Source organism: Xenopus laevis, chromosome 1S, assembly GCF_017654675.1.
Source record: "Xenopus laevis strain J_2021 chromosome 1S, Xenopus_laevis_v10.1, whole genome shotgun sequence".
Taxonomy (NCBI): domain Eukaryota; kingdom Metazoa; phylum Chordata; class Amphibia; order Anura; family Pipidae; genus Xenopus; species Xenopus laevis.
In genome coordinates, this window is record NC_054372.1 from 148,617,421 (window position 1) to 148,639,937 (window position 22,517).

Genomic DNA, 22,517 nt, shown 5'->3' on the forward strand with positions numbered 1-22,517 from the left:
GGTTAAAGGCAGAAGTGAGAGCCGAGACCAGGGAGCTTAGCTTGGGTTCCTGATATAGGGTGCCGAACGTGACAGGATATTGGTGTTTTTATGTTTTCCAGTATGTTTAATGTATACACTTATTTTTTGTACAAAGTTGTGGAATATGTTTTATAAATACATGCTAATCATAATAATCTAAAACTACAAGTGAAAGTTAAAATAAACCAGCTGTGTATTTTTTTTCTTTATATTATGCTATATGCCCTTTGCTTTGCCTATAATCAATCTAGCTATCTATTTATTGCTGTAATTATTATTTTGAAACAGAAAATTAAACACTTTAAGAAAATACCGGGCCCAGACATTATGGAATAGTATTGCCTTTTCAGTCCAGGGCATAAAGTTTATATTTTGAAAACAAAAATGTTGATTTTTATATTTTATTTCTTGAACCAGGCTTGGCTTTCCATTAAAGGTGCAATAAATAATCATGGATGGTGATGTTCTACTGGTTCTGGTTTACAGGTTAAGTGCGGTGAGTGTTGTGCTGGAAAGAGGGGGCCATGAATCTCAGATCCTGGATAGGCGTGTAACCCCACAAGTGCCTGAGCCATATATACAGAGATGTGAAATAGACTGTTACTTAATTATTAAGAGACAATAATCATGTAGCTATATATTTTGTATACTTCAAGATGCAGCTTCCAGACTATATACTGTAAATATGCCCAATATGTTAGAAAAGCCATGACTTCCAGCCCATGGATTAGTTAAGAGGAAGTATGAGCCTGCAATCTCCCTGACAGTGATGCCTGCATTCATCTGTTGGAGAGTGGAGTGAAATGTAAGAATTGATTTGCAGTTTACTCCGTGTATAATGAAATGTACACCAGCCCCTTTGCTCATTATGTGATACAATGTCAGGTATCACATTGTCATATTATCTTTAAGCCTACTTGTGTATTTTCTGCAATGTAATCACATATACAATTCCTCATTGGAAAGATCTCAAACTGTGAAAAAGTTGGCATTGCTGACCACATATGTAAATCAGTTGTGATTAGTTGGAGGTGTCCGGAATGGCCTTTGTGTGCCACACACAGTAGTTTAACATAAAAAATATGAAAGGTTCCCCTTACACAAGAAGCTATAAATTTGGAGATTAATCCTGACAGAGATAAGTGAGGACACAGCATGCCACTTCCTCCGCCGAGAATGATTTAATAAGCAGCTTAAACCTAAAGAAAGACGGATTCAAGTCCGGTCCTGTCAAATACAGCATCTAGAATAATGAGGCGTTGTGTAAAGAATTGGCTATACATTTCAGTCTCTCTCGTGTTCAAGTCTGCAGGTCTGAATCAGGAAGGCAGAAAAATACCATTTCAGTCACGCATCTTTAAGATGAAGAATCATGCGGCTCCTCTTCAAGACTTTACGTTTCATGAGCGAGATCTACTAGTTTAATAGAAGCAAAGTAACAAAATTGAACGGAGGACTTGCTGCTGAGATGCGTGTGCAGTAAATATGAGTGAATGCGCTTCCTGAGGTTCAGACGTGGGGGCAGACTTACTAAAGGGTGAAGTGACCGTCGCTAGGGACAATTCTCCAGAAATCCAATCTGCAGGGACATGGGCAATTTACTAACAGGCGTAGAGGACAATTCGCTACCGAAAGAGACCGTCGCTGGTGCAGTTTTGAGCCAGGCAAATTTTCTCTCAGTCGAACGATCTTTACTTTGCAAATTCACTAAAAATGTGAATTTTACCGATAGTTACCTCTTTCACCAGAGTTTCCTTCGCCAGATTAGACCAGGCGAACTGATAAGATGAAGCTACATCCTCCTCAATCTTAGGTCAGTGACATCATATCCTGTATGACGAAAAGTCATAAAAGTTCTAAAAAGAGCTGGCGTTTATTCATATTAAAGCGGTATTGCCTTTCGAAAGTTCTAACTATTAAAAGTGTGTTCATTTTTTTTTACCAATTTGAGGGGCATGCCACATTTTTTTTAGGGTGGGCTCATGTCTAGGGAATTAGAGGATCTCTTTTGTCTTTATTTTGCTTCCTTGGACATTTTTAAGAATAAATGGCCACTTCAAGCATTTGCACCAATATCTCTAATAAAGACATATATATATTGATCTAGGGGACAAGAGTACAGGTATAGGATCCCTTATCCGGAAACCCGATATCCAGAAAGCTCCGAATTGGAATAGCCGTCTCCCATAGACTCCATTTTATCCAAATAATCCAAATTTTTAAAAATGATTTCCTTTTTCTCTGTAATAATTAGGGATGCAACGAATCCACTATTTTGGATTCGGCCGAACCCCCGAATCCTTTGCGAAAGATTCGGCTGAATACCGAACCGAGCCCTAATTTGCATATGCAAATTAGGGGTGGGAAGGGGAAAACATTTTTTACTTCCTTGTTTTGTGACAAAAAGTCACTAGATTTCCCTCCCTGCCCCTAATTTGCATATGCGAATCCGAATACTGCTGAAAAAGGCAGAATCCTGGCTGAAACCCGAACCGAATCCTGGATTCGGTGCATCCCTAGTAACAATAAAACAGTAGCTTGTACTTGATCCCAACTAAGATATAATTAATCCTTATTGGAAGCAAAACCAGCCTATTGGGTTTATTGCATGTTTAAATGAATTTCTAGTAGACTTAAGGTATGAAGACCCAAATTACGGAAAGATCCGTTATCCGGAAACCCCCAGGTCCCGAGCATTCTGGATAACAGGTCCCATACCTGTACTAACGAAGTTTCGCTAGGCAGAAATGAACGCTAGTGAAAGTTCACTATGAAACGCCAGTGAAACTTCGCTAGCATTCGGCAGCTGAGACGTAACTTCGCATTTTAGTGAATTAGCATAGTGGTAACGAATTTACGCCTGGTGAAGCGTTTGTTGGTGAAAATTTGCCCTTTAGTGAATTTTCCCCAATGGCATCTTGACTGTTCTGAACCTGAAATAGGAGCTATAAAACCAACAGCACAAAAATTGCTGGATTTCTATAAGGTCTAGGTACCAAAGTAAAATATTTCAATATGCTAAACCCAGAAAACCAAAGGAGTCCTTTATATAAAATAATGAAATTGTTAAAACACAAAATATTTATATAAATTTAATGCAACCATTGCTCAAAATCCAAAAAAATATATGCATTTAATGTGATTTTTACAAGCACAACATACCAAGGAATTCTACTGAATGAAATATACACATTTTCTATTTAAGTATTTGGAGAGCAAAGCCCTGCTTATAAAAAAAAGGCTAGTAAACAAATATATGCAAGTGTTCATTTTGTTGCATCAGACAACCACATTTATATTGATTTAATCTACAGAACAGCCTCGATATTTTACAATATAATTAACAGGAACATAGATTTTGCAACATACATAGAAAATAAATGATTTTGGGTGTCATTTAAGGATAGAAGACTTTCCATTTAATCAATACCAGGCAACGTGATGCGTTAAAACAGATTCTTTAAAATAATAGAAGAAACACTAAAAAAAATTGCATTGATCGGAGAGTTATGCTAATATTGTGACCTGACCTCAGCAAGTGACAATTTGGCAGCATTAGGGAAAACTATAACTAAAATATGAATCGTACATACATATGTCCCCCTTGTTAACCCTACATTGATGCTGTTAAAGTGGTAAATATAAAACTAAATGGGAGCATTTACAGTAGTAAATTACAGGTCTTCCTGTTTTACTGTATTCAGCTTGTGTTTTATTAACACTGTCTCAGTGAAAGCCTTTCCTTGCAATAGCCATGTCGAGAGATTTTCTATTCCATAGTGATAATGCAGAGTGGAATACAGAACAAGGCTCTGTACAGTTGGTTACTGAAGCAGTGGCTACCAGGTCAAACTGGGAAATATCGCAACATTAAAATTCCTCAACAGCCACGCACAATTTGAGATACAATACAGAAATTCAGGAATCTTCAAATTGTGCGGGTGGGAGGCTTATTTCATTACAAAAAAAAGATGTAAACTATGAAAAAAATGTATGACACTAAAGCAAAATGTAATTTCATGAAACAAAAATCAGCACAATCCACTGGCCCCATTTATCAGAATGTGTTAAACAAGTGTCTCTAAACGACGATTTGTGCAGCTGCTTTTCACTAGATTTCTTATGTACAGGAAGTAAAGGATACATTTCCAGTTTGGCTTTATCCGCTGTATATAAGGAATGAGAAAGAGCTGCACTTTCCTTTTCCACCTACTTCTATATCGGAGACAGCTCAATAAATATTCCTAAAGCCAATATAACTTCAAAGCAATCCTTATGGCTCCTCCCATACACAAACAATACAATAATGCTATGAAGCCACAAACCTTATGTGTATATATATATATCGTTTTGTACAGAATGTAAACCATACTTGTAAATAGGGCATATCTTCCATTTGCCAAAGTGTAAACTTGCAGTTTACTCCTATGTTGTGAATACCCCAATGTCTTAGAGCTTAAATATCAACATTAGAAATGCTGAAACCAATTCCATGTTTGCATAATACAGTTACTGTTAAATACATATTTCTTAAATAAACCTGCAGTATCCCATGGTTATTGCGATTTCGATTGCCACTTCTTCACCTCCTCGTGCAATGACTGGAACGTTACACAGGCACGGATAAAAATGCAGCTCTCAAGTTCAATAAAATAAGCAGTAAGGTCTGTTTTAAAAGAACCCAGTAGCTTCTAATATACCTATACTGGTACATACTGTGTTTATATAAATACAAGGGCGAAGAGTTTATTTGTAAATTGCTTAGAAATTCTGAAGCTCAGGAATATTACTGTATAGATCCAAAGACTGGGGGTTAGAGAAGGCCCCCCGGTGCAGAACTTCTTTTCCTGCAATGACCTGTTTTACAGCAACTTCAACTTTCTTCCCGCTGATGGTGTACTAAAAAGCAAAGGAAACACGAGGAGTTTAGACAAGGCTTGCCACATTCAATAGCAATAACTAGGAAAGCCCTGTCATGGCTCTATTTCACATCTGATATACCAGCAGAAGCTTGTGGGAGCCTTGATTTTGTAAGAGAATCATTTGTATATCTGAAATATTCAGATATGATTGGGTATAATTTCCTAGCACTGAATCATATTTACAACGATTAATCTAATCCTGTGGGAGCGGCAGAACACCCTAACTGACTGCAAGGCATATTTAAAATATACTGAAGACACCAAACACACACCAATATCCTCTCCTTTTAAAATTCAATCTAAAAGTAAAGTTAAATATTAAAGACAGAAACAAAATGAGTGGTTAGGAGAGAAATGGAGAAGACAGAATGAAGATCAGTGGATAAACGTGGGCTGGGGTGGGAATAATCACCTGGGACTGGCTAAGCCAATAAAGTGAAAAAGGAAGTTATGAAAGAAGCAGAAATAAAGACATTTGCCATCCTACAGGCACATTAAAGCTGCCTTTCCAATGCATATCAGCCTGTGCACTTGTCTGCCAAACCCTTACTTCTTTACATTAAATCTAGCGAGGCAGCATTATGCAAAATCCAGTTTTTCGGCTGCTTATGACTTATGGGGATAAAAGACTCTGATCATGATGACACTTGGCAGCTCCATAATCTTTCAAGGTCGTGATTTTTTCTTTTTGCCAAACTTTTAGAACATTTTGCTGCAGTACTTTGTGATTGGCTGTTAAAGGCTTTAACACTTTGAAAGCCAAAGATTACGTGCCGTTTATGAAAGTTTGTTGTATGGGCTGTTATATATATATATATATATATATATATATATATATATATATATATATATATATATATATAGTTTTACTGTAATTTATGTCTTTCAAGTGTTTACATAATTGGAATGTGGAATGTGCAACACATGTACAGATCACACAACCGAAAGACTGGCCGTGACTACCATAATGCATGCCATGAAATAATATTAATGGTGCACATATACTGGCTCTAATACAGGGACCTCTGAACCTTTCTTTCTTTCTTTCAGCTAATGTGTACAGATTGCCCCACAAGCCATACTCTTTTAGAGGTTGAAAGAATAAAGAATTCAGAGTGCTAGTGTTCAACACTTACTGGAATGTCTTTTGTTTCTAAAATCAAGGCTGGAATGTGCCTGGCAGAAAGGGCAATACGGATGGCATCCTTTATCCTTTTCAGCAGGTCTTTGCTGAACTCAAAGTTGTCAGCTATTTTCAAGAATAGAATGACCCTTTCCTCTCCATCTTTGTTGTACTGCGGGACGCACAGGCTGTCTGATACTTCCACAAAGGCTTCAACTGCAATAGGGACAAGTATGTTAAAATATGCACTGAAAATATGCTGTTGTCTATAGCCAACACCCTGCTAACTGCTAGGTCATAAGTAAGAACAGTTATCCTTTTTCTATATTTCTGCTTCGATATCTAACCATTGCCTAATACCCAAAATCTCCTTACCGACAACTGTTTTTTGAAGGGTTGTGGGAGCTGCAGTTAACCCCAGCTGGAGGCCTGCAAGCCTTTTCTTGGTTTTTGGCCCTATCCCCCTGCGTTGTCTTTTTTTCTCGTTTTTTCCTACAAGGCAATCTGTTTTCTGGTTAAGATTGCAGGGCATTGACTTTGTCCCTAGTAACAGTGTGACCTCAGCCCCAGGGAAGAGTAAGGCTAATGCTACACCTAATGTATTAATAGATTCCTCCGAAGGCATAATCATGCTAATAATGCATTCGGGTTGAAATTAATTGCATCAGTCAAATACAAGCATTTCTGATGTACGTAAAAACGCCAAACAAAGCAGGGCACTACACTCAATACAAATAGTACCTATCACACATGGCTGAAATACACTGCAGTTTCAAGATGGCAGAAGCAATTCAAATGAAACGGTGGCCCTGCATCATTACCAGAAACATGGTTCCTTGTCATTAGTGATGCCCTGTGTCATTACGTTTACATAATTATCAGGGATGCACCGAATCCACTATTTGGGATTCGGCCGAATCTCCGAATCCTTCGTGAAAGATTCGGCCGAATACCAAACCGAAACCGAACCCTAATTTGCATATGTAAATTAGGGGTAGGAAAGGAAAAAGTGGAAAAAATCCTTCTTTTGTGACAAAAAGTCATGTGATTTTCCTACCCGCCCCTAATTTACATATGCAAATTAGGATTCAGATGGTCTTTTGAATGGTTTGGGATAACAAATCCCAATGGTTTCAGCTGAAATAAACTAAATCTTTATCTAGTCAATGGAATGGGCTGTTTGATTTGATAAGATCTGCCAGATTCCAATAAAAAATTCCCAGTTCAGATCATAATAAATCAGCCCCACTTTGTTATCATTTAACATCATTGAGTTACCAACATATAAGACAATTTACTGTACATTTCAGTATATTCAAGCTATCTTACTCAATCCAGGATTCGGCGCATCCCTCATAATTATGCAAACACAATGATGTAAGGAATCCTGAGAAATTAGAAGTAATCATTTCAATTGAGTATGGGAAAGCAAAAATAAAAAAAAAAGAAAGCTTGGAGATAGCTTGAATCTGCTGCTGTTTATGCACTGGCGTAGTTACGCCGCCAAGAGAATTTTTTGAAACCCAGCGTATCTACTGAGCAGACAAAATAATGGCTTTGTTAGTGTATCCAGTCAGCAACTGAAAGCTGAAAATGTCTTTAATTAGCAAGTCCCAAAAGTGAATTTGTGCAGTACAAACCCAGACTAAGCATTGCCATTTCTCCCACTTAAAATTCTGGCAGGATTTAACTTAGAACCTCATTTATTAACTTCCTTAAAATAACCCATTTAGTTCCATCGCAAATTATGCAGAAAGGTGCAGACTCGTGCAGAATGAACAAGGGATTTGTCAAAGCTGAACAACTTTTTACCTATATTGTAGATTTCTGAGCTTCCAAATCGCACCCCGTTTGGATTCAGCGTTCCATCACTGCAAATTAAATATACAATAAATTAGCAAATGATACAAAAGAACACCAATCTCATTGTGTGCAAGTCTATTTTACCATTAAGCTTGTGGAGAATGTGGGGCTTGATGGTATTCCTAATCCTCAGTGTAGTAACTGATAGCAACCATTCAGATATTTGCTTTCAGTATTCTATTGTTAACAAACTGATCAAACCTAATTGCCATGGCTTACTGCAAAAAGGCAGTTTTTCCACGTGAATAAATATACCCTTATTTCTTAACATTCGCTTTACAGTTTCTTTGGGACTTGTGGATGATTTTAATTAGCTAAGAACTTCTGACAATTATTTCAAATGTTATTACCACTAGGATATGTACCCACAATGCATTGTGGAGGAAATGATGGAGGGAATGATGGAGGGAATGAATGCATTGGGGAGGAAATGAATGCATTGTGGAGGGAATGATGGAGGGAAGGAATGCATTGTGGAGGGAATGATGGAGGGAATGAATGCATTGTGGAGGGAATGATGGAGGGAAGGAATGCATTGTGGAGGGAATGATGAAGGGAATGAATGCATTGTGGAGGGAATGATGGAGGGAAGGAATGCATTGTGGAGGGAATGATGGAGGGAATGAATGCATTGTGGAGGGAATGATGGAGGGAATGAATGCATTGTGGAGGGAATGATGGAGGGAAGGAATGCATTGTGGAGGGAATGAATGCATTGTGGAGGGAATGATGGAGGGAATGAATGCATTGTGGAGGGAATTGAATGCATTGTGGAGGGAATGATGGAGGGAATGAATGCATTGTGGAGGGAATGATGGAGGGAAGGAATGCATTGTGGAGAGAATGAATGCATTGTGGAGGGAATGATGGAGGAAATGAATGCATTGTGGAGGGAATTGAATGCATTGTAGAGGGAATGATGGAGGGAATGAATGCATTGCTGAGGAAATGAATGCATTGCGGAGGAAATGAATGCATTGGGGGAACCCAAAGCTTAACATGGGTGGAAAAGTAATTTTGTTCAAAAGTGACTAAAAATGTATTGAAATTGGCTACCATGAACTATTTAATATTCTAAAATGTGATACAATGCCAAAGACAATACAGGCCTTGATTGCGTCTCTAATGGCATCTACTCCACAGGTAATATTTCTGATAAAACTGTGAAAATGAATGGACTGCTAGACATACACACCTTCGTCCCAACATGACAATCCCTCCAGTATTTGGATTTATTTTGCAGTAGTCTCCATGAGCCCAAACTCCTAAAAAGGACAATTTTAAGTATCAGCAGTTTGTCTTGAAATAACCCCATCATGTTATCAGTAACACCGATATAATCAATCAATAATATCAATCTTCCGGCAATTTCCGTCCATTTCGACGCATGCGCAGTTGTTGCAAACCGGTAAATTGCTCCAACTGTACATGCGCCGCTTCACCAGTCTCTGTCTCAGCTTATCGAAGACCCGGAAGACAGCTGCGGTGAACTCTGATGCCTGAATCTGCACCGAGGGGTAAGTAAAGAGTTAGGGGCATTTCCCCCGGGGGCAGCTAGGCTGGGAGGGGAGGGAGGGGGCCTCTACGTGGGGTTCTAGGAAGGGTTTAACTCTGCAGTAATGCTGGCAAAACATTAGCACTAAAATGGTTAAGAAAACTATTCAATATAAGAAAACTATTCAATAAACATTGCGTTGTCCCAAATGAGTACCTGGAAATTTTGAAAAATAGGCTTTCTGGTATTTGCTGCCATTTTCATCATTCCAGAAATGTGTGGGCTGAGATGGTAATGGTTTTAAACACACCAGTTCCCCGCATTCCCCCAACACAGATTCTCCTGGAGAAGATAGAGAGAATATTAGCAAAAGCACATTGCATGCATCTGCATAATGACATGATAATAACAGAATCAGTGAGTAAAAATATACAGAGGATATTAATAAGGAATACATTTACCCATAACGATGCACTTCGCTGAAGGCTTAGGCATAGGAATACATTGCTGTTCTGACATTCACAGAAACACCCTCTCATATGAGCAGAGGCGAGGAAGCCAACAGATCACATTTAGGCACACTTTGATAATTAAAATAAGGTCTGCATTTCTTTTCAAATCAAATTATTTTGTTCTAGTTTTTACCAACCATATAGAAATATACATTTTAAAGGCAGGGAAAAAAAATTTTGTATTTGATCGGCAATTACATGGCTCCACCTGCTGGCTTTCCTTATATATGAAATATAAACTCTAAACCAGTGTTTATTTGGACATTTTGGGTATAATATCCCCAGTTTCTGAGGTCTGACATTTGTTCATAGCCTGCCATGGGGGCAGCCATTCAAACCTGAAAAAGGAGAAAAGGCATGAGTTTACATAGCAGAAAACAGATAAGCTCTGTTGAATACAATCGTATCTAGAGAAATTTTCTATTATTTACTATGTACCCTGTGCCTTTTCTCCTTTTTTTTTTTTAAGCTGAATGGCTACACAGCAGCTTGTTTATATAAACTATAGTAGAGAATTTTAAGCAAACACACCAGTTTTACCAGTGCAGGGCAACGGTACATAATATTTTAGTTTCTTTAAAACATTGTCATATCTTGGAGTTACTTTTCCTTTAATCCTGATGCATGAGAGCATCCTGGGGATGCCAACTTGTGGCAGACCATATATATATAAATAAAACAAACAAGGGAAAGTTGTGCTCACCACAAATTTTTAAAAACCATTAGGCGGAGGTGCAATGAGGCTGTGAACACAAAATACATATAGACAAATTCTATTGCAATAGAATTCTTAATGAATCAGATGAAAATTGAGCATAGGACAGGCCAGATATGGGATGACTTTGACGTAGTTGGCCAGCTTAAATATATTGCTATATATGGACAAACAATCCCTGTGTTGTTGTAAGGCATTTTTCAGTAGCAGTATGCACAAAATGTCTCTGTCTTAAATAAATATATATATATATATATATATATATATATATATATATATATATATATATATATATATATATATATATATATATATATATATATATATATATCCTCCAAATACAATGAGATCCGTACTCTCAGGACTTTTCATAAAAATAAAAAAAAATTTATTTCAAGGCTTCAGACTGACATTTTGACCTGATCACAGGCCTTTTCTCACTTTGAGAAAGGCCTGTGATCAGGTCGAAACGTCAGTCTGAAGCCTTGAAATAAAAAAAAAATTATTTTTAAGAAAAGTCCTGAGAGTGCGGATCTCATTGTATTTGGAGTGGATAAATTATTTGGAAACTGCACCCAGGCACATAACCTTTTTTCGAGAGTGCCGGCAACATGGAGGTTTTGTATGTATATCTATCTATCTATCTATCTATCTATCTATCTATCTATCTATCCTGCAGCACCACAAACTAAATTATTTAATGCGTGGAAAGATTCAGCTCCCTAAAACTTGCATGTGACAGAGGTGTTATGTCTACAAAATAGCATACAGCAAGGGGGGAATGTGATGTTGCAGACCGGAGACACACACACACACACACACATTTTTCACCTTTTTTTCTTTTAACACAGAACAGACACTTTTAAATAAAATATCTGGCAGAGTAAAATCATCTCCTGTTCTCTAAACAGTGAGTACGCAAGTTCATTTATTTTTTTATTCCAATGTGTTTGTTTGCTATGCAAATTCCATGGCGTCTGAATATCTAATTCACAGTTTGCAGGTACTGAACGAGATTGTTAAGCGTGACCTATTTAATTAAGAGTATTCATAGCAATTCTCGTTATTACACCTTTGGATGAAGTGAATTGCATGGTGAAACTAATATTAACCCTTCTACTAAGTGAGATTTTTTCCTTCTAAAACTCCCAACTTCTAAAGATCTAATTATCCATGTAATTGCACATCCATTATCCTAAATTTTTAATATCTCCAATTTAAAATTCCAGCCTTAAATCCCTTACAATGTTCCAAATGCCCCAGCTATTATAATGACAGCAATTTGTCCCTTGCATTTTGTCTCCATCCACTTAAAATGTAAGCTCTACACACAAGAACCTCATTCCTTCTGTGCCTCTTAACATGTGACATTAAATCTTTGCAACTGTATATTTTGTATTTTTGCATTTATTTCCCAAGCCTGTACAATTCTGTATTCTAAAGAATATAAAGCTTTACATATACAAATAGTGCTATATACAATGCAAAGTCATTGTAAAGCGGAAGCTATAAAAAAAGACATAAAAAATGGTTTCACCAGACATCTTCTTGTAATGTGGCACAAAGCCAAGCCAGCAAATAACCCATGGAACACAATACCTACTGTCAGTGCATGGCGGTGTCAGCATGAAAGCTGCTTCTTTTTAGCAGGACAAGAAGGCACATGAAAACCTTCTGGCAGGCTGAAGTTTCAAAGATCAATTTGACGTTTCAAAATGATATCTATGCTAAGCACACTTCCAACTTCCCCTCCTGAAAAGGCCCAGTAAGATCCCAGGACTAAGGTCCCAGGTCCTACAGGAAATTTGATATCCTCTACTTGCAGTCTGACTAAGACTATAAGGAGCTGGGACAGTATAGAAAATTACTGGAGTGCTTAATAATACACAATTCATTCAATATACAATGTTTATATTTGTAATTCATTTTCCTAAAATTATAATTTAACTTCCATATTTATCTCACTGGTGCCAGAACAGATGGTTTACCTTCTTCATTCCAGGCTTCAATAGCCATGGCAAGGTGTCTGGCCTGTATTTCTCCCTTATACACTGGAACAGACACATTCTCACCCATGAAACAGGATATGATGTCTGTGCCACCTAAAAGAGGAAAGGCATAATGTGACTTATATACAATACAATAATGTCGTTTTTATAAAATTAGAAAGAGAGTAGTTCCTGAGAGTCAATGAAATGAATTGTTCTAACATATCGATACTGGTTAGGGCAAATAGTCATAGAAATCAGATTTCTCCTATAGGCATTACAATATCAGAATATAGAATTTGACATCACAACAGTCAGCCTCTGGGTATATCGCCAGTTTTAAACAATTTCATTCAACGATATTATGGTTATCTGAATATGTTTTTTAGAATTAAAATTTTCTTTCTCTAAGCAATAAAAAAAAATTTGGGGGGAAGAGGGTTACATCCCCTTTAATAGATACTCATTATACAAATACACTAATACAATAATCACAATACAAAACATTTATATATACCTAAATAATGTGTAATATCGTGTTATGTAATCCTGTACGTTAGTGCCAGAAAAGTTATTGTCACTTTTTGTGCTGTTTTATTTCCTTTTTGGCTAACCACAAAAGCCCTATTTTGCTTTAGGACTAGTCTAGACAGACACTTGAGGGCTGATTTAGAAGCATAAATGCTACATTCACAAGTGTAGAGGCCAACAGCAACCAATCAGCAATGAATTTTAGCAATCTTTTAGAAAATGAATGTCATGATTGGTTATTACTGGCATATGTGCACATGTGCAGTGAAATCTGTTTACAGCCAAAAGCCACTCAAGTATACGAAAAACAAAAACAAATGCATCAGAGCCAACATGCCTTTACAGGCATACTTTTAATGGGAAAAAACATTTTTTTCAAAATGAATCAGTTAATAGTGCTGCTCCAGCAGAATTCTGCACTGAAATCCATTTCTCAAAAGAGCAAACAGATTTTTTTTATATTCAATTTTGAAATCTGACATGGGGCTAAATATTTTGTAAATTTCCCAGCTGCCCCCAGTCATGTGACTTGTGCCTGCACTTTAGGAGAGAAATGCTTTCTGGCAGGCTGCTGTTTTTCCTTCTCAATGTAACTGAATGTGTCTCAGTGAGACATGGGTTTTTACTATTGAGTGTTTTTCTAAGATCTACCAGGTGGCTGTTATCTTGTGTTAGGGAGCTGCTATCTGGTTACCTTCGCATTGTTCTTTTGTTTGGCTGCTGGGGGGGAAATCACTCCAACTTGCAGTACAGCAGTAAAGAGCGATTGATGTTTATCAGAGCACAAGTCACATGACTTGGGGCATCTAGGAAATTGACAATATGTCTAGCCCCATGTCAGATTTCAAAATTGAATATAAAAAAATCTGTTTGCTCTTTTGAGAAATGGATTTCAGTGCAGAATTCTGCCCGGAGCAGCACTATTAACTGATTCATTTTGAAAAAAATGTTTTTCCCATGACAGTATCCCTTTACTCATAGTGGATTAGCATGGGCTGTTTCAGGAATTTCTCCAAACAGCCTTGTCCGAAATTAGCTGTATGGTATGTAATAGCAGTAACTTACAAATCTTGAATTCCCAGTCAGTGCTGGGTTACCCAACAATCCATGAAGCAAACTGAATTCATATACTGTAAGAAGCTGGCTTGCACACAGATACAGAGTGATTTTTTTTTTTTTTTAAAAGTTTTTATTTTCAGGTTTTCAACAGAAGAGAAAAAGAGAAGAGAAAGATAGAGAGAGAAGGGAGAAGAGAGGAGAGCGAAGGCAATGGGAGCAGGTCAAGCTAACATGTCTAGCAATCAGGAACAGCACAGTTCAACAATTCACATTTCTCAGCAGATTAACCGGGTTTTCTCTGTAGGCCAGCCACAAGCCCCATATATTGGTAAATTTGTCCGGACAGCCTCGGGAGAGGTACGTCAGTTTCTGGTTAGACAGAGAGCTATTAACTAGATTCAGCCAGAACAGTAGAGACGGAGGGGCAGTAGCTTTCCAATTCAGTAGAATGGCCTTCTTAGCGAAGTAGAAAAGTTGGAGATAGCAGCTTTTGGAGCAGCGGTCCAGATCCAGGTCCTCAAATATGCCAAGTAGACAAACCAGTGGGGACACAACACGGGGCATGGCTACTGCTTCAGAGCAATAAAACACAATGTCCTTCCAAAATTTCTGGATGGTGGGACAATACCAAAATACATGCATATATGATCCAACATCACCCCCACATCTATAGCAAACATCAGACACATTAGGGAACATTTTACTCAGCCTATAGGGAGTCAGATAGACCCGGTTTAGGAACTTCAACTGAATGTACCGATCCCTCACAGGTATAGTAATCTCAGGGATCTGCCTGAGGCTGTCCTCCCACATGTCATCGGACAGTTCAGGAATATCCCTTTTCCATTTACCCAGGACGGAAATTAGTGGATCAGGGGAGGCCAACCCTAGCAGTGTGTACGAATGGGAGAGAGGCTTGGTTAGGCCCTCTTTACGTAAATATTTTTCTATAGCAGTGTCTGATATGTGCAATGGCCTCTCAGGGAATTGGGAGCGAAAGGCATGGGAAAGCTGGAGGTACCTGAAATACATACCCTGGGGCAGATGAAATTCTTCCTTCAGAGCTTGGAATGACTTTAAGTCCCCTTCCCTAATTACATCCTGTAAATGTTTGACACCACATGCAGCCCAATGAGAGACATCCGGAATAGTGAGAAACTGAGGAAGACAGCTGTTACCCCAGAGAGGTGTCCACTTGGACCATGTTGGTCGAGACCCATGTGCCAGTTTGAGTGCTTTTTTGGTAAGCCGCCAGTACTGTTCGCATGGGGGTCGTGGTAGCGTGTCTAATAGAAGGTCCCCTATAAAGGAGGTGTGCTAGGGCTTCCAATGACCCCACAATGTTGGCTTCTAGGATTGTAGCGGTGTTGTCCCGACAGGGAACCAGCCACCAGTGCGAGTATGTCAACTGGCTCGCAAGAAAATATAGCTTAAGGTTGGGAAGGGCTAGTCCTCCTCTAGCGACTGGGGCTTGTAGGGTTTTAAAACTTAAACGGGGACGATCCCCAGCCCAGACAAGTCTCCTAATAAGCCTATCCGCATATTTAAACCACTGGGATCTGGGTGTAATGGGGGAGTTGTGGAGGGCGTACAAGAATTTGGGGAGGAAAACCATTTTAAAAAGGTTCACTCTGCCAGGGAGGGTAAGGGGTAGTTGCGTCCATACATCAATTTTGTCGGCCAGCGCCTTGGTTAATGGGGACAAGTTGGCCTCCTCAAAGCCTCTGCAATCCTTCGTTATGGTGATCCCTAAATATTTAAAGGACTGTACCACCCTAAGGCGGCCAATGCTAGCAGCAAATTCAGCAGGGAGGGGATCTATAGGAAAAATCACAGACTTCTCTCGGTTGACCTTTAAGCCAGAAAACCTCCCAAAGTCATCAATGAGGTCTAAGGCAGCATGGAAGGCTCCTCTAGGATTAGCCAAATACAATAACATGTCGTCTGCGTAAAGGGAGACCTTTTCCTCAAGTCTGCCTATTTGCAACCCAGTTACAGTCGGGGAGTCTCTAATCTGTATTGCAAGTGGCTCAATTGCAAGTGCAAAGAGCAGGGGTGAGAGGGGGCAGCCCTGCCTAGTTCCCCGTTCCAGCTGTATGGCATCAGAGAGGTTGCCATTAACCATTACTCTAGCCTGAGGCTTTAGGTACAAAGCCTTTACCCAGGAGATGTAACGAGGACCGATACCGAAGTGTCGGAGGACTTCCCAAAGATAGGCCCAAGAGACCGTGTCAAATGCTTTCGCAGTATCAAGGGACACGACTAGCCTACTCCCTGCGTTGTCATGGGGGGCATCAAGGTTATTGAAAAGGCGCCTGATATTTATATCCGTGGCATTGTTTGGCATAAAACCTGTCTGGTCTGGGTGGACTATCCCCCGCACCACTCTCTTAAGCCTATTGGCCAGCACCTTAGCAAAGATCTTAACATCACAGTTGAGGAGCGAGATGGGGCGGTAAGAGTCACAAAGGTCCGGGGACTTGCCTTCCTTATGAATGAGGGTGACATGCGCCATATAGCACGTATCGGGGAGTGGGCATGTCTCAGAGGCGTTGTTCAGGATGGGCTGAAGCTGGGGGGTAAGGATTTGGACGTGCGCCTTGTACCACTCAGCTGGTAGGCCATCCGGCCCTGGGCACCGGCCGGACGGCATGGCCGCTACAGCTGCCCCTATCTCATCCTCCGTGATATCAGAATCTAGAAAGAGCCGCATGTCCATGGGGATGGATGGAAAGTCTATTTTCCCCAGATACTCCGAAAGCAACTGGTCAGGCAGAGGAGGAACTGCAGCATACGTTCCCTGAAAGTACTCCCCAAATCTCTTAGTGACTTGGGCCTTATCAGTGAGAAGAACCCCAGATTGATCTCTAACTCCTGCTATCGCTAAGTGGGGGGTGTCATCTTTGGCCAGAATGGCGAGAAGTTTCCCATTTTTGTCTCCCTGGCTGAACCATGCCGCTGACCGGTATAATTCTTTTTGGGAATATTTGTCTATGTGTATCAGATCCACATCCCGTTGTGCAGCTACCATACCCTGTTTAGCTTCATCACTGGGGCTAGCGGCTAGAGCCCGTTCCGCCTCACCTAACTTAACTTTAGCCACTGACAAGTCCGCCTCAACCTCCCTCCTGGCTGCAGAGATCAGTGAGGTGTACTGGCCTCGAGTATGTGCCTTGCAGGCGTCCCAAACTGATTGGTCAGGGGCTGTGTGCGCATTAATCTCCCAATAACTTTGTAGCTGGGCGACATATCTATCCTTTACCCTAGGGTTGGAGACCCACTTTGTGGGAAGGCGCCAGGTGCGGGCATGGGCGGTCTCACCAGTCTCAATAGTCAGCAGTACAGGGGAGTGGTCAGAGCATACCCGGGTGCCAAAGTGAATATTCGATACCATTGCCAGAAGGTCTGACGTGGTCAGAATGAGGTCAATTCTAGATAGGGCAGAAGTAGCAACTGAGTAGCAGGTATATTGTCGGAGGTGTGGATATTTCCACCTCCACACGTCTACATAGTGCGCGGAATCTAGCCAGTTTCCAAACACCTGGGAGTCATTGACACTTGGCTTTAGCCTATCCAGGCCAGGGTCGGGTACCATATTAAAGTCCCCTCCCCAAATAGTAGGATAGGGTCCAAGGGTGGACACTTTTTGGAGAATTTCATTGAGTAGAGTAGTGTCTGCAGGGGGGGGGATATAAACAGTCACTAAAATGTACAGCAGGCAATTCAGCCTGCATTTAACAATAACATATCTACCCATCCGATCAGTGATCACCCGTTCTAGCACAAAATTAAGGGATTTCCTAATTAAGACCGCCACACCTCTTGAGTAGGTAGAGTATTCCGAGTGATATACAGCTGCTACCCAGTTACGTTTCAAAGCTAGCACTCGCTGACCTATAAGATGCGTTTCTTGAAGCAGTACTATGTCTGCTCCAGATTTCCGAAGCTGGCCCATCACTACAGAGCGCTTTATCTTATTATTTAGCCCCCGGGTATTCCAGGACAACACCGTGAATTTCACAGACATAATTTACTGTATAAAGTAACCCAGCACCGGTGGGGGGTCCCCATCCGGGAGCCGCTACCCAAAGGCCCGTCGCGTCATGTAAAGTGTGGCAGACAGCCATAGGTTTCAGGCCCAGGGCAGGTCGCCCCCACGGTGCGTGCACATCATAGCATTCACCTATAGAAGACCTAAGCACGACTATCATTACCTGCTCCCAGAAAAGAGAAAGAAGAGAGAAAGGAGAAAGCAAAAAAAAATACATACATATCACCCACATTAACCCCCCACCCCGCATCCCCCCCCCAACTTGGGGATACCTGTATCCCATAACAGAGGAAAATTCCAACTCAGAACGTGGTCACAGCAGTTCCAGTCTCTAGTCCTTCGTCGAACAAGGGCGTTACAACTAGAGAAAAGGCCTCTAGGTGCTCTCATTATAACAGGCTCCATAAAAGCCGGGGTAAAGCAGAGTAAAAGGCCGCAACGGCTGTATCGTGTGCTAGAAAGGGGAGGCAATAAACTAGGAGGCCTTCGGAACGTACAGCAGGCCGTTCAACTGGGACAGTATCCCATCCGGAAAGCAGGAGAATGACGGATCCCTGGGTCCCGGGGTCAGCTTAGGTAGAGCCTGCGGCGTGGATGCAGCAAGAGGGCAGAGATCCAGGTTCCAATCACTGCAAACAGTGCAGAAGGGGCTAGCCGCACCAGGATCCGCTGCCAGCGACAGTGTCGCAGCCCCGTGCGGTGGAAATGGGCCCCGCAGGATACCCCCGTGAGAGAGGGAAACTCTATGCACATCCGGATGGAAAGTAGGGGTAGAAAACCAAGGACAGCAGTGAGGCCAACGCAGCCATGTCATAATGAAACAGGTACTCACGGATCTCTAGGCGGGCGGTTCCCACCGGGCCTGGCTTCCAGCCACTCCTGGGCACCCGCTGGGTGGTCAAAGAAAAGGGATCTGTCACCCTCCAGCACTTTCAGCTTGGCCGGGAACAGCATTGCATATTTGAGGCCCAGATCCCTCAGCTTCCTTTTGACTTCAATAAAGGAGCCTCTTTTTTTCTGCACTGCGGCGGAGAAGTCAGGGTACAGCGATATACGGGCCCCCGAGTAATAGAGGGATTCCCTGTTGCGAGCCTCCCTAAGGGCCGCGTCCCGGTCCCTGTAATTCAGTAGCTTAATCAGGAAAGGGCGTGGTGGCGCTCCTGGTGGGCCAGGCCTAGTAGGGACACGGTGCGCCCTTTCCACCACAAAGTGTGCCGAGAAGGTAGCCGGGCCTAGGAGATCCCTGAGCCAGGCCTCCGCAAATTGTTCAGGGTTGGACCCTTCGCTCCGCTCCGGCAGGCCCACCACTCTAACATTAGACCTGCGCAGCCTGTTCTCCATGTCATCAAGGCGGTCTGTGTTGGTCTGTACCTGGCGGCGCAGAAGCCTCAGATCCTCTGGCAGAGAGGCAGTGCGATCTTCTAAATCACCGATTCTGTTTTCGGCCCTGCCGGTGCGCTCGCGGACATTTTGTAAGTCCTGTTTAATCAGGGAGAGATCCACCCGCAGCTCTTCTATCTTGCAGGTAAAGGTGGTAGTCAGGGTGGTTTGACATTGCAGAATAGCCGTCATTAGATCAGACGGTGTAGGTGTTGGCTGCGGGTCTACCTCTATTGCTTCTGCGTCAGATGGCTGATCTGGTGAGGGTTGTTGCGCGGGACTTCGCGAGGGCCCACCGCCATCTTGGGCCTGCTGCCGCGCGAACTGTTCCAACTTGGAAGCGGCCTCTGAGCGCACCTTCTGGGTATTTTTCCCCATATCCTCGTCTGGGCAGACCAAATCGTGTTGGGGAGAGAAAATGAGCCTTTTGCAGCTTTTCAGAGTAGCTTAAAGTAAAGTTCAGGATGTAGAAAGTACAGAGCACCTAGCGCGCACGTCTTGCTAGGTTGCCATCCAGACCACGCCCCCTACAGAGTGATTTTTGATGGTCAGCAAAGAGGCCACACAAACTCACCTGAGATGGATCCTAACAGGACATTGCTTTTTATATGTTGATACACATACTCATAGCTTTGGGGTTTTAGAGGAGATCCTGTTGACAGTATTGTATGAAGAGTCTGCAAACTGTGGGTATTACCTAAGGACAGAGAAGGGAAACATCTCTAAACATCTGGTTTATGCCACACATACACACAGTTATAACAATGCAGGTACAATGCCATTTGTGAAGCAGGACGCACAAATGTTAAACAGTTTATCCATCCATGCAGTTGGCCAAATAGCATTGTCAGGTTTGATTTGACAATCCAAACATTGGAGGCGAATCATTAAAAAACAAAACAAAATAAAAATAACGATCACTTGTAAAGATGCTTAGAATAAGTCCATCTATAACATACTAAACACTAAGTACAACTCCCAAAACTTAATGACAGTTAAAGGGTCATAGACTGGACTGACCAATATTATAAATGCCCTAAAGCTGGTCATTTATGGAATGATTGTCTAATTGAGTTAAAAACCAAAAACTTTTCTTTGAAGGATTTGAATTGCCAATTCAGGATGATCCAATAATTTGGTCATCCAGCCAACAGATCAAATCACGTACTTTGTAAACCTATTGTCTTCCAGGTTTGTCTGACCAGCTTGATAAGGCTTTAAAGAAATACTGCTCAAGGAGCATGTTAATCTGAGTGTATAAGCAGGTCAGAGGGCTGCTGCTCCATTCACAGTGGAAGCCAGTAGACAATATGTATTCGAGTATGAAGACCTTAACCCCCAAATCAAAATCTAATGATTTTTAACTTATTTCAATGAGAGTGTCATGTTGCAGCCATGGAGAGCAGAAAACCCTTTCTTTAGAATATCAACTATTTTCTTCATTCATGCAACAGAAAGCCTTTGGAAAATAGAAGGTATTTACTTGCCTTGTGCTACATACATATAGCACTGCCTTAATACCACAAATGAGAGGTTAACACTCACATGAGGCATTATGGGCAGAGACATGCAAATCACTCTATGTCCCGTTGGCCAACTATGCATCCAGAACCACTGGTTTTATAGCACAGATACAGCCTAATGATTCAGAGCCAAAACTTACAGACAGACTGTTTTGATCTTGTTAGATCTTATCAGTGCAATATATTGGAACATGGCTTCTGAGAGGGTAGGACTTGTGGAGTAGCGATGCAGAGAACCTAACCCGGTTAGGGCAAGACGAGCTAAAAGCCCTTCACATGCAATAACACCTTCTAACCTTGTCCCATGGTGCTTATGCTCAAGCCTTTCTGCAGTACTGTTTGCTTAAGCCTTTCAACACTTTATATGTTGCTGAGCTGCAGTCATAGTCCCCCCCACACATACAACGATACAAGCTAAAGCTGTTTCACACTGACTAAGGCATGACAGTAACATAGTGCAAAGCCTTACATGGCTTGAGGCCTTTGTCCTCCAATACAGCGAGCCACTTGGCACCAGTTCCTAAGATGGTTATCCTGCAAAAACAAATAAAATGTATAAAAGTAAAATGAGAATCTTGGAGAAGAAAGTCACGGATTCTGAGATGCAAGCAAGTTAACTCAAACCCGATATATAGGTGTACTCCACAATAAGTATATAATATATATATTTATATATATCATCCTCCCCATTTAGAACACGTTGTCTGTTGAGCCTTATTGAAACAGAAGGAATTCGAAAAAAGCATTCTGCATTGCACAAATAGTAACTAAGCTAAACGGAAGGAATTTACTGGCTGAAACCTGCAAATTATACCCTGAAGGGACCATTACCCCATATAGTGAAAATATTGTTTTTACATTTATTTGGTTCTTGGCAACAAATGTCCTATTTTATGTGACAAAGGCTATCGTTGTGTAGCCGAGAGGCATTTTATCCCTGTATAAGAGCAGACTCATCAACTATGACCATTTTGTCCCTAGAAGCTTTAGTTACTGGCTTTTCTGGAGTGAGAAAATGCGTGGAATCGCTCTTTATCAATTGTCTGAACCTGCAACGGTGAAGCAGTTGTAGCATAAAAATTTGGAATCTTGAGCGACCTGTTCCAGGCAATTAAGACCGAGATGAATAGGAAGCCATTTCAGGCCTTTTGTCTCTTATTCATACAACTACTAAAAGCTTGGGCAGCAAAATGCCTGCAACTGATGTAATTTCCCTAAGAATAAATGGGTGCAGCTTCTCCTCATTTACCTAAGTTTAAGATTACATCAATACATCAGGAATATTTTCAGGGAAACATAATGTGCAAAAATCTTGCAGGCAAGAATACACCAGC

General features: G+C 41.1%; 1 protein-coding gene across 1 annotated transcript in view; it reads right to left on the reverse strand.

Annotated features, from left to right (window-relative positions):
- Positions 1-3,100: 3,100 nt before the first annotated feature.
- Positions 3,101-22,517, reverse strand: part of aacs.S (acetoacetyl-CoA synthetase S homeolog) — a 42,589-nt gene continuing 23,172 nt past the window's right edge. The window contains exons 11-18 of the mRNA XM_018244183.2: positions 21,653-21,717; positions 20,235-20,357; positions 12,640-12,753; positions 9,641-9,766; positions 9,125-9,194; positions 7,879-7,937; positions 6,080-6,282; positions 3,101-4,920 (exon numbers count right to left, since the gene is read on the reverse strand). Of these exons, the coding sequence (XP_018099672.1) occupies positions 4,783-4,920; positions 6,080-6,282; positions 7,879-7,937; positions 9,125-9,194; positions 9,641-9,766; positions 12,640-12,753; positions 20,235-20,357; positions 21,653-21,717 (898 nt within the window). The 3' untranslated portion in view covers positions 3,101-4,782. The remainder of the gene's footprint in view (positions 4,921-6,079; positions 6,283-7,878; positions 7,938-9,124; positions 9,195-9,640; positions 9,767-12,639; positions 12,754-20,234; positions 20,358-21,652; positions 21,718-22,517) is intronic.